This window comes from Gracilinanus agilis, chromosome 1, assembly GCF_016433145.1.
Source record: "Gracilinanus agilis isolate LMUSP501 chromosome 1, AgileGrace, whole genome shotgun sequence".
Classification (NCBI taxonomy): domain Eukaryota; kingdom Metazoa; phylum Chordata; class Mammalia; order Didelphimorphia; family Didelphidae; genus Gracilinanus; species Gracilinanus agilis.
In genome coordinates, this window is record NC_058130.1 from 660,935,496 (window position 1) to 660,949,308 (window position 13,813).

General features: G+C 34.7%; 1 protein-coding gene across 2 annotated transcripts in view; it reads right to left on the bottom strand.

Moving 5' to 3' along the window:
* Window positions 1-13,813, bottom strand: part of TRPS1 (transcriptional repressor GATA binding 1) — a 312,769-nt gene that overhangs the window by 247,828 nt on the left and 51,128 nt on the right. Inside the window, exons 2-3 of one of the 2 annotated variants that reach the window (XM_044668841.1) lie at window positions 8,489-8,646; window positions 4,111-5,039 (exon numbers count right to left, since the gene is read on the bottom strand). In XM_044668841.1, coding sequence (XP_044524776.1) covers window positions 4,111-5,039; window positions 8,489-8,525 — 966 coding nt within the window. In that variant the 5' untranslated portion in view covers window positions 8,526-8,646. Of the gene's footprint in view, window positions 1-4,110; window positions 5,040-8,488; window positions 8,647-13,813 lie in introns of those variants that run through there. The other variant, XM_044668848.1, reaches the window with a different exon arrangement.

Sequence of the window (13,813 nt, forward strand, 5' to 3'; positions counted from 1 at the left end):
ATATGTGTCTTAAGGCTGGCAACCTTCATCCTAACAATCCCCTATACTCCATGTAGTACAAAGCAGATTTATTATTTGGATATATGTGTGTATTTAAGATATACACACACAATAAACATTTATGTGATATTTATGTGTGTTTGTGTATGTATATACTATATGTTATACATGCATGTTATGCATATTGTGTATATATACATGTATATGTATAAATAAACTCATTTAAAATATAGTTAGTGTAAAAAATCATAGATCCTAGTCAGGTGTGTCAAGATTTGCACTGTTCTTCATACAGCAAATATGTATAAGGCATTATAGGTTTGAAAAATGCTTTACATATATTATTTCTTTTGATCCTCACAACATTGAGGTATAGGTGTCATTATCATTGCTGTTTTAAGATGAGTAAACTGAAGCTGATCAAGGTTAAATGACTTGCCCAGAGTGGCACAGCTAAAATGTATCTGAAGCAAAATTGGAACTCTGGTCTTCCTGACTCAAAATCCAATCTTCTAACCACTATAATATCTAGCTGTCAAATACTTTTCAGAAACTAGAATTTTGATAGTTTTATTCTTAGACACCAAACCAGTTCCAAAAATTTCTTTATTTCAATTATACTTCCTCATTTTGCATAAACAAAGTGTAAGAATGAATATTCTCTAACAGCCAGAGCAAATTTCCTTAAACTGTCCTTGTCTAAACATAATAGGGGTCAAAACCACAGAGTAGTTTAAATCACCTCCCTCTGGCTGCTGTTCCTTTTCCCCCTGCTTAAATTATCATAAATCTGTCATAAACTACCAATAGTCCTGCTATCTTAAACAAACAAACAAACAAATAATGGCAGCTTAAGTGCAATAGGATTAACAAATTCCCCATTTTATTAGTCTATTATTTTAATTCATTTTGATCTAAAAAGTAAATGATTGTATGAATTACTGTAATTCATGAACTTGTGTTGTGTGTGTGCACATAAATGATTCAGACATCACAGATTTCTGGCTAAGCTACACTGGAAGTATTTCACTTTAACTTTGTAGTCAATCTTCCAGGAGTTTAAGTGCCTGGGGGAAGGGGGAAACACACTTTAAAAGGTAGTTTAGCGATATATCAATATGAGGGAATCAAAGAGTATTTGAGAATTTCCTATATCATTTTTAGGACTAAAGGAAAACTGATTGGTATTTATTACAAAGCATAAAAATATTAATCAGTAGCTTGTTTTGCAGCAACATCTGGAAGAAATGCAAAGGGGTTTAGGCACAAAGAAACACATTTAACTTTCTCTTCTTAACTGGAGAAAATTAGCATTTGAAAAAGCAAGTTTCCAAAGCCCAATTGTTTCTTTAAAACAATCACCTATATTGCATAGGTCCTATTTTTGGAAATACTCTTTTCTTGAAAAAAGACTTATCTTAACAAGATTATCTCCAGGCTGCTTCCTTACCACTTTTTGTCTTCATTGCAGTATGTGCTGGCAGGCTTTACTAGACAGTATAGTCTAGGATCAGCTGTTTTATTTCTCGTTCTATTAGTTCAAACTGAGATAGCTCGCACATCTGTTTTATTTCTAAAATCACTGCCTAGGAAAAGTGTCCAGCTCATTTTAACCAAACATAAACTTTACTATAAATATCCAAGGACCTAACAAAATAGCTGTTTGGGGGAAATGGAAGTGTGTTTAAAAATCTGAATTCCTGCAAGGAGAGGCCTCAGCAATCTTAGTTTTAGAGCCTTCTTGACAGCAGAGATCAGTTTCTCTCAGACATTGTCCCCAGAGTAAGTGAACTGAAACTCTAGCAGGAAATCCAGGTATTAACATCATATTACTTCCTAATTATAAAACATCATTTCACATTCTGACATGATTCACTCCTAACCCTTTTATCTAAATCACGTATTTGCTTTCCGATTACAGTCTGACAGAAGAGTGCATCTGACATAAGACAGGGAATTGATCTTTAAAAAGACAGCAGTTCAAAGCCCAGAGATTTTATGCATAATGCCTAAGATGGCTTAATTTGCTGCTTCACAGAAGTAATTCTGTTTGGAAGAATCGCAATGTTCGAAAAAGTTTGAGGGCTTCACAAAGATGAAGCTATCTTTTTTCCTTCCTTTCAAGAAATAAGGTTGCCATTCTAATACCTTAAAGGATTCTTAGATTTCTTCGCTGATATTTCCTGCAAGCATTATAAGATGCATTTACTACCTGCTATTTTTTATATTGCTTTGAGCTCTCTTTGTTAATTGGTACCAGGTCAATGTAAAAGACCATGGCGAACATGCTCTAGCAATTGAGCTGACATTTTAACTTACTTCATATGTGACCTTTGTTGTCAGCTTATTCAAATGACTGCTCTTCTAAAGTGAACGTATAGGGGGAAAGTAGACTAGAGGAGTTCATTCAGTTTGAAATGTTTCGTAATCATTCCCAAAGAAAAATGCTATTAAACTACGAAAATTTAAAAATATCCCTGATCACATGGCACAAAAATAAAATGACTACAAAAATGACAAGAGAAACTAATTTGCATTCCAATTAGTTTTATAAACCTGACTAAGGTATCTACTATGCCAAAAATAACAACAGATAATTAGTTCTTTCTTAAAGATGACTGAACTGTTTTAGTTGTTCTACTACATATGGTGAAAATAATAAGCTAATTACTATACTAGAGAGAGAGAGCGTGCTGGAATCAGGAAGAACTGAGTTTAAATCTGGACTCTTAAATCTCAGACTCTTAAAGCTATACGATAATGGGCAAGTCACTTGGCTGCCTCTGCATCCCCATCCATAAAATGAATGTAACCAGCACCCACCTCCCAAGGTCTTTTTAGGTAGATCAAATGAGTATAAAGTACTTTGCAAACATTAAGGTGCATATAAATACTATATATTAATGCTATTCCTATGCTTTCTCATTTCAACTGTATAATGATCTAAACACAAAATTATTCTTCAAAAAAGGCATTATATATACCGCAAAATATTCCACGTACCAACATAAGACTGAGGATGAATTATTGTTAAATCGAATACTGTTTTTAAATTGTATTATTTTCTATGATTTGTTCTTTACTTGTGGATATATAGAAAATAACTTATCATCATAAAATTAGTGCATTTCAGTCTCCCTGAAACTTAGGCTCATAAGACTTAAGATCAGTTAAATGGCCTTAGAGATGTGACTCCCTCATTGTGCAGGTAAGCAGACTAAAACTTATAAAGGTGAAATAACTTCTGCCAGGTCACTGCAGGTAATACATTCTTAGCTAGTATTCTTTCCAATAATCATACTTATACCAAATGTCAGTTCCTAACTATATAGTTGTTTTTTGTTGGTTTTTTTTTTTTAACCCTTGTACTTCGGTGTATTGTCTCATAGGTGGAAGAGTGGTAAGGGTGGGCAATGGGGGTCAAGTGACTTGCCCAGGGTCACACAGCTGGGAAGTGGCTGAGGCCGGGTTTGAACCTAGGACCTCCTGTCCTTAGGCCTGACTCTCACTCCACTGAGCTACCCAGCTGCCCCACTATATAGTTTTAATAAAAAAAATACATACATAAAACATGAGGTCTAAACTTTTTTTCTATTTTTGGATGTGTATTTCCGAATCTTTTAATGGAACCCAAAGTCACTATCAGTAGTAGCCTGGTTAAAGGAGCCAAATCCAAATTCAGGACACAGGCAAGAACTCCACTGAAGTAAGACCTACAGCTTATAAAGACTTATAATCTATAATAAGGCATGAATTATGATCATGCAGCCCTAGAAAGATTAGTTACATTTTTGGACGCCTATGTAAATATCACATTACTGTGATATAGAGCCAAAAATATGAAGCTTGGTTAATTCTGTGGAAGACTTTATCCTACCATAATGGAAGAGATAAAGTTTGGAACTAGTTCTCAGGATGAGAGGCTAATACTAACCCTGAGCAAACATCTGAACTAAATAGATCTGGAGAGCTTCTTTCCTGCTTTTTACCAGCTGCCTGACATCATTTTCAACTACTGTCTTTGAGGATATTTTTACAGCACGGGCCTATGGAAGGGATGCACCTTCATTATGAATTTGTTTCTTGTGAAATTAGTAAAAAAGGACAAACCTGCACATCGTAGGTCCCATTTAGTAAAAGAGGCCTGGAGGAATTGATGTCCTGGAGCACACCGGAAAGCACAGTGCGGTTGACTTTCTGGAAGTCTTTGGAGTGGCTGAACTGCACCATGTTGTGGAGGGCCAAGATTTTAGTGTCAAGCTCAGCATCCTGCCTGGTGCGGTTGTGCAATCCTAGGTGATACTTGCGGAAGTGCTTAATCAGATCTGTGGGGTCATTGCCATAATAGCCGTATCCACAGATGTTGCATTTGAAGTCCTGAAGCTCTGGAGACAGAGGTGCTGCATCTGGATTATCATTGACCAGCGAATCAGTTTTGGATTTGTTCAGTCTTACACCCCCATCTGAAGGCACTTGTGGGTTTTTTGAGGCCGCTGAAGTTGGGCTGGAACCTGGACAATCAGTCTGACCACTCTGCACTTGTCCTGTCTCCTCTGTAGCCTTGGGTGACATCTTTTGTTCTTCATTTGTCTCCAGTGGTTCCCCTGATGGGGTGCAGACTATATCTTGGGTGTCATCTGTATCTGATCTTAGAGGAGACTTGAAGGGCTCGCAGATTCCCCCAGCAGCTGGAGATGAGAAAGCCAACATATTTCTGTCTGTCACCTCATCATGAAGGAAGGATGAAATGTTTCCTCCCTTACTGTGGCTTTCATAATTGAAGCCAGCCTTCTCATTCAGGACTGAGCTTTTTAAGTCCTTCTTAATGCTGGAAGATGAATCTTGGACATGCAGGCAATGACCCTCCTTGTTGTTCACTTCTGCACTGTCACTCTGATCAGTATTTTCTGGCATCTGATCTGCAGAAAAGTCTTTGTTCCTTCCAGATACCTTGCTTTCCGTACCTATAGATTCGAGGTTCTGTGCCTCGCCTTCACTAGCAATGTTTCTCAGAGGGGGGTTCTTTTTCCGGACCATATCTGTAAATATATAAGGCAAAAATCACATGAGATTGTTTGAAAGTCACTCATTATTTGAGGCTATAGTTTAATACTTTACTTATCCTAGTCAATAGCATGCATTTTGTAAACAATACTATAAAGCATCCTATTACTAGGTGGGAAAAACATTTTCAAGAGTCACAAAATTAAGCTTGAGGTAAGCAAACAGTGTTCATTGACATCTCTATCACAAAGAGTGATTTGAAAATATTTGGGGGAATTTAGCCACTTAAAGATTGTCTCTTACAAATTATTTTTGGCCAAGTTATTTCCTTCAGTGACATTTTAATGTGCTGACATTTCTTAAAACCTTACATTATTAAATTTTACAATGAGAATATACATGCGATTTCAAAAGAACTATTCCCGTAGCCAAGAAAGCAGGAAGAGTACATTATCAAGGAAATAGATATCAGTTCAAGGCTACCAAACTGGTTTCAAAAAATTATGATGACATAAGATTCACCTTCTTCCCTACTTGACAGTTTTTGTTTTAGTGGTATTATGTTCAATTTAATCAAAAGACTAAAGGAAATGAGGATACGCAAGTAATGGGTTTTGTTTTACTAGGACTCTATTCAGCATAATGCATGAGTCTACCTAGGGCTGTGTAGCTAATTTGTTCTCTTAACTAATTCTGTGGAAAACTTAATTTAGCTCAAATAAGTCAAAACACATGTGCCTTCTAAACCTACACTAGAAGGTAGATACAGTGACATACACATTAACCCAACCATGTCTTTTCTGAAACATGTTAGACTACAGACAACCAGTACCAACAAAAAGAAGTCGGTCAGACATGTTTCCTTGGGGTCTATGCTGATGAGCATCATCCTTGTGATGTTAGTAAAGGGTAGAGGCAGGATTTACAAGGCAATGCAGTACAATGCGAAGAGTGTTGGATTCAGAACCAAAAGATTCCTTGATTTTCTAATCCTAGCATTGCCACTTACTGTATGACCTTGGGCGGGTCACTTCACCTATCTGTGCCTCAGTTTCCTTACCTACAAAACGAGGGGGTTGAAATAGATGACAACTAACATCACTACCAACTCTATATCTAGTCACCTATGGTTAAGATCACTGGGAAAGTATTAGATACTATGTAAGGCACTAACTCAAATGTTATCTAGGATAGTCTACTTGCCACTGACGCCTATAACATATCTTCTTTATCACTAGACTCTGTTATAAGAACAGATTTCTGAGAGTCACCAAAAAAATCAAAATAAATAGCTTAGAAAAATAATTTAATTCAATTTAAACACATTTGGCTTTTCCTCATTTGTTATTGTTCACAATAAAGAGGCAATTTCAATATCTGGTAGAGAGCCAGCCTCAAAGGCAAGAAGACAGGTTCAGGTTCCACTGATAATATTTCTATCTCAGATATAAACTGAGAAGTGTAACCTTGGACAAGTTATTGAAGTTCTACGTGCCTGTGGCAACTCTCTGTGGCTATACATTGAGGAGCAGGAGCAGGGGTAGCAGGAGTTCCTTTACTAGAAGTTTCTTAGAGATATGAACATATAGAATCTATCCAGAAAGGCCCAACAACTACTAAGTACATTTTGATAATACTGGTGTACTTCAAAGTAACATAAAATAATAATTCTGTAATGCTAATGAAAGGGGTTTTTTTTACCTATTTATATTTTTATAATCTGAATCACTTTTTAAATGAACTTGGGAAACTTACTATTAATATTTTCCCAAATTTAGATTTTTGAAAAATGAAGTCATTTTATTTAATCATCCCCAAGTTTTATTTATTTTTTTAGAAATGCATTGATGGACCAAATAACCAACCATTAGTTGTATAAGCTTTTTAAAAGACATTTCTCCTCTACTAACAATAAGAAATTATTCTTATCACATTTTCTCATTTGAATCTCCAAATTACAAAAAGCATGTTGTTACAAGATGTCTAGCTAGATATGGATGAAGTTTGTGGCCAGGGAACAGAGCACAATTACTAGATCTGTATGAAAGACCTTATTACCCTCATGCTCTAACCAAATAACTAGCCACAAACTGACAAACAATAGACAACTAATGCTCAGTGAATTTTTATTCAGCTTTATTTTTTGCTTGTCAAATGGTTCTTATTTAGATGCAAAGTCATTAAAATGAATTCTAATCAAATTTACTCTTCATTAGCAAAACTCTTCATTTACTCTTTTCCTCCCCATATTGAAAATTTGAATTTTCTCCACCTAATACAATGCTCAGTTGATATTTGTTACCACATCTTCTCGTAAAAATGCAAATTCACTTTATACATACTTTAACATATTACATGATAGATTTAATAAATACCAAGTAATATATTTTTCTTGGCCAAATGTCAATAGCCCATACTGTAATTTATTTTCCTTTTACATCAGCTGATCAAAACCTCAATGCTAGTATGCCAAAAAGAAATTTCAGGCTACAAAAACAATAGAAAGGAGGCACTTGAAAAGAATACTACTACTTATATTCATTAAAATGACCACTTAGCTTCTATTCTCGAAATAAATGAAACAGTTTATTAATAGTAGTTTTCTATTAAATTTTCAAGAACAACAAAGCAATAAATGATTGAAAAATATTTATTAGGCACTTAAAATGTGCAAAGAGCTCTACTAAATGGTGGGAATACAAACAGAAAACTGAGTCCCTGCCCTCAAAGAGCTCAAGACTTATTATTGAACTATGGAGTCTGTGTCAAAGGCAAAATCAGAAGTAACAAGATATTAAGATGAAATACCCTTCTAAAACTCACTAATATTACAAAAATATTTGGGCTAAATATTAAAATATTTAAAATTCTCAAATTGGGATCAGGGTTCATTTAAGAAATCACCTAATATTTTCACTACCTGATAAAACAATAATATCAAAATTAACTTTCCACTACACAGGGCTTCATCCTATTGAAGCACAGATTTTTGAACTACAAATGAGTTACTGAATATTTATGCTGAATAGAGAACCTAATATAGCATGAATGTGTTATACTTGGTCAGGAGGGAGGCAAGATGTGCTAAATAGTAACGATTTCAAAGTTTATGACAATTTTAATTTCCTTTCTCTTTGTTTTCATTCTTGGCTTCTTTTCACCCCTCTTTATTCTGTGGTCTGTTTAGCTGATTGCTACTCTAAAGGAACCTTGGAAATAATATTGTATATGTGTATGTATATGTGCTTTACTGGAATTCAATCGCTATCATTTTTCAAAATGACATATTATGTAAATATAAGCACATTTGCAGTACTTCTACACTGAGGAAACCATCCACTAGCAAGTCATAAGTTAGATACAGTAAGAATATAGCCACTCTCCAATTATTATCTGTACCACAAATAACAGATTGCATGATGTTTTATTGTGTGCCAAGAACTTTTTCAGTTAACATTTTCACTTGAAAAAATGGATCACATACTTGTAAAATCATACCCAGCATTGACTTCATAAGGCATGTGGCTTTAGAGTGCTTTTTACAATTATTAATTCTATTAGTCAACTAGCAGGAGGCTAATGCAATTGTCTTAGAAGATGCACGGAAGACACAGAAGACATTTTGAGAGCTGATCTGTATATCTGTAAAACAAAGCAAAAAAAAGATTTTCCTTCCTAAATAATGTATACTTAGGATTCTCTATCAATACATCACACCTAGTACACAGCAACACGTCCCCACCATGGGTTGCTTGAAAAACTGCAGGGATTTTCTTATACAGAAGCATGGAAAGGACTTCATCAATGTCCCTTCCCTCCCCAGAGTTTTTGCCAAGCACAGAATGGATCATGATATAGCAAATTATTAAAGAGTAGGCACTAATAACATGAAAATTTCTGTCCTCAAGAATATTGTTGACATGAATATTGATGAAAAATACCTTCGCTTCTTAAAGCCCCTCAACTGCAATGACATACCTACCTTACCAACACCAAAGAAATACAGAAGATTTAATTAATAATTAATAGGAATGCACTTTGGTATTTTTCAGTTGGTAAAATATCAAGCTGTGAAAAAAGAATCATTATTCCACCAATCAGCCTTAATTATGAGTTTTGGCAAAATGGACATTTTAAATGTAGGGATTCTACTCCATATGACTTTGTTCAACTGTCATGAAGATTTCCAAATATTCACAACACCAAGTCAATAAGTCTACTAGAAGCAACTGTTTTGGATAATGGACCTAAGAATGAATTGAAATGATGTGGGCAGGGGAAAGGAAAGAGAAGGGTATCTAAATTATCTTAATTGTTTCCTTTGCAATTAAAATTTGGTCATCACCAGTCCTGTTGCACTTTTTCTATGACCCCTTGACCTCTGTGAAGTAAAGAAGATCATTTCCACATCTACCTAACTCTTTGCAAATAACGTGTAATGTGGATGTGCCATGAAATGTACTACATTAATGCTGACACATTTAATATAGTAAAATGGGGACCCTGAAAGGAAGGACAGGTGTGTATCTAGCCATTATTTTGTGCATGGATTAATTCTCCTTACTATATGTAAGACATTCCATCTGTAGAACCATATCTTTCAACATCTTCAACAACCACATTTCTGCACTAAATTGATCTTTCATTTTAAAGCCTTTCTTTGTTTTTTGGGGGACGAGTCAGAGAGGATAGGTTTATTGTATGAAAAAGGTCAGGGAACACAGAAACTGTATTTCTGATCTTTAAGAAAACGTGAGGCATGCTTAGAGAAAAAGATAAGGCCTGGACCTATAATATTGTTATTATAGAAAACTCTTGGATAATGAAACCCCTATTAATGCAGGTTGGTACTTTATCATCAGCTAATATTTCTAAAGGAGTTGCCTGGAACATTGAAAAGTTGAGTGACCTGACCAAGGTAATGCAGCCTGTGTGTCTAAGGCAGGATTGGAACCCAGGTCTTTGTGACTTTGAGGTCAATCCAATTTGCTACACTGACCCGCTTATACATAAGAAATGAAAATATTAGCCCTTAATATTCAATTCATTTAGTGACTATCTCACAGATTCAATTGATTTAAAATATAGAAATTAGTCTTTCCTAGGTAATAGTTGAATTTTTTGTTTCTTGGAGTCTCCACAGTTGAGTGGAACTGACTTTTCTACTATAACCCTGATATGGTAAACCACCAGGTATATATATATATATATATATATAAACCAATTGGCTTGTCCAAATAACTGATTCAAATAACCAGAAAGCAATCGAATGATTGGGTATGTTGCCTATCAAAAGGAGTGAATGAATATTATCGCAAGAATTTGAATGAGGATGGAAAAAAAATAAAGAATAAAAAGGATTTGTATCATGAAATCATAAACTATCTCTTTAAAATCTTTAAACTCCTAAATTTGGAGTGGATTTTTATCCATCTAATGCACATGTAAGAAGTGTTTTCCTTCATTCCTTGTAAGTGGAGTATAGTCAAAAATGAAAAGATTATGTAGTATGGTGAAAAGAATTTTAGAAACTGAGTTCTAGTTCATTCCATCATTAACAAATTGTTTGACCATGGGCAAGTTACTGACTTCTCTGAATTTAAGTAATTTCTAATGTAGAATAATCAGTTTGACTTAGAAATGATCTCCAAGATCCCTCCTAGCATCATGATTATGTCCCTGTCTTATGGATTTCTTAACTACTTTATTTTTACTTTAAAACAGTGATTCCCAAAGTGGCTGCCACTGCCCCCTGGTGTGTGCTGCAGCAATCCAGGGAGGTGGTGATGGCCACAGGTGCATTTATCTTTCCTATTATTTGCTATTAAATTTTTTTAAATTAATTTCTAGGGGGCTAAGTAATATTTTTTCTGGAAAGGGGACAGTAGGCCAAAAAAGTTTGGGAATCACTGCTTTAAAAGATAAAGATCAGTAACTAGTAAAATGTTAGTCCTTTAAAAATAAGATACTATTAAGCTTCTAAGGTGACCTGAGAATCTTTGATATCTATCAAACTAGTCAATGCTACCTTTCCCTACTAGGATTAAAAAGCCAAGCATATATAAGTATGTGTGTATGTGTGTGGGTGAGTGTGCATGTGTGCATATATGTGGGCCTAGGGAAGAAAAAACATTTCCTCAGATAGAAAATTCTACTTTTTTCAACGAACAAATTAACTGACATGAACAAATACAGAAATATTGCCAGTCCATCAATCATTTTATTCCCAGAATGGAAGAGTGAAAAATTGGGAGGGAAAAAAATGTACTTTGACCCAAGTCTCTCCTGTAACGTGTGATTTTTATTACAAGCAGAAGTTCTTTTTGTAACATGAAAAAGTGACTTCTGAATCTTTCTTTAAAATAATTTAAATTTTAAGTGTTTGTGATAAAAGTCAAAATACAAAGTGCAACATCCTGGTCTTTAGCTTCACAATGAGGTACCCATCGATTATGCAAAAATCACTTGTTATCCCCAGTATGTAATAGGTAGGGCATGAATTTTATTTTCCAGTTAGCTCTTGAGAAGAAAGTAATAGTAAACTATTTCTTTTGATCAAAAATCGCCAACAAGGAATTTCAGGAATTGGGCAAGTGATATCAGAATAAAAAGCAGGTCAAGTCTTGGTCCCAGAAACCTATATAGTTTCCATATGATCAACATGCAAAAAACAGTTTTTAAGAGCATGTGTGTCTGCTCATTGACTTAAGAGGAAAAAATCTCACTTGAGTCCTGTCTACTTTGTATATACAGATCAAAATCAGATTGCTTAAGTGAACTATAAAATGCAAGGAAACATATCGTTTATGCTATTCCCAAGAAAAAGAGTAACAGAAAGTGTTTAAATGTTTTCCCTTTCTTTTGACTCCAATACAATAGCGGAACATTAGATTTCCTTCTCTTACTTTAAACATCATATTCTCAAAGCCAGAACTTATTCCTTTACTATTCATTTCCATCTAATTTACTCTCTTTGCATTGATTATCCTCCAATCTTTAAAGATACTCTTGGATACCCTAAATCCTGTTGAGATAGACAGTGTCATCACCTTCAAACAACTCCCATCAAATAAATGTCTTATTAATTCACATCAAATTAATCCAAAATGATCTCCTCTATTAACATATGCTTCAGAGCACAAAGCACATTAGTAGTCATCTGGACACTAGAATAAATCCAAGCCTCTCTCCAAGATAAAATAGAGACTATTTAGCTATCCCATTTCAAAGAGTTTCGACTGTAGCCCAAACACATTTTACTCAAGTCTTTGATTTCATTATGCTATGTTCTCCACATTTTAAACTCATTTCATCCCAAATTTCCAAATTAAGATGACAGCCTACAAAAGAACATAATTTGATATTTGCTACAATGAAATGTATTACAGCCACATTCATCTTCTAGAGCATCCTTAAGTATTTTGAAATTGCAATTAAAAACAAACTATTATAGAATTGCTTCTGCAGGGTGTGGTATTCAAATTCAAAGACCTAGCAGCCTTTGGTTAGCACATGAAATCCCGATTGAGAATATATTTGGAACAATACAAAACTGATTCATCTGTTTGTAGAATGAGGCATATAAAATACAGGAAATGAGGAAATACTATGACTTATCAAAAATAAGATATTAAAAAGAAAGAAATGGTAAAAAAAAAAGCACTCTTCAAAGCACTGTAATTTCAATAACACGGATTACAAGTCCTCTTTGTCTTAATGAAAGCAGAGGGAGAATTGATGGTCGCCCTTGGAATTTAAAAAAAAAAAAATCAAGGTTCAAGTCCTACATACTGACTGTGTGAATCTGAACAAGTGATTTTCTCTCTGTGCCAGGAAGAACCTCTAACTCTCAATGACAGATCAGTTGCTGATTTGCATTGCTAGGACCTTCTATACTAAGAGTTTTCATATATTGCTGAAATCACAATTCAAGGATCAACCTCTCCTCAACCCTCAACAAGAATGAACGTCTGGGCCAAGTATCGTAGGGGTGACGGTGAATCTATATATGCTGGATCTTGGGCATATTGCTTTGTGACTCGATACATTTTAAATTTTCAAATTCTCATTTTGTCTCTCTGTCTCTGTCCTCTCTTGCTCTCTGTCTCTCTATCTCTCTGTTATTGTCTATGTGTCTCTCCTCTCTTGCTCTATGGCTGTGTCTTTCCCTGTATACATGCTTGCATGCAATGTATATAATTAAGTAGGTAGGAGTGTATGAATGTATGTATTCAGTATTGATGGCCAGACAGAGAATTTAAAGCATAAGAAGTTCTACTAGGAGAAAATATTCTCTACCAGTGCAAAGTGGCAATTGTTTTGCAACTTACAGTCTTAGAGAGGAAAAATGATCTTTCCACTCGTAAGGTAAAAATTATGTTATGTCAAATATATTAAAAGGATGCTCAAACCCAAAACTTTCTGACCCTCAAACCGGATCTTTCTCTACTATTCAAGATTCTATACAGTAAGTAAATAATTTAAAAAATAAAAGCTTTAAAATTACAAAATGTTCATCCTAATAAGCTAGCAATTAATCTTAACAGAATAAAAAGGTTTATAAAGATCAGTGCTGTGTCCTGTTAATCAGTTATTAATATTCATATTAATACCATTTCTACTGGGAATAATAGATCAAGTTTATATGTGGTTCCATTATTTTTCAGTCATATCTTACTCTTTGTAACCCCACATGGGGTTTCCTTGGCAAAGATAATGGAGTGGTTTGCCATTGCCTTCTCTGGCACAATTTTTTAGATGAGAAAACTATGAAATAGGGCTAAGTGACTTGCCCAGGGATGCACAGGTA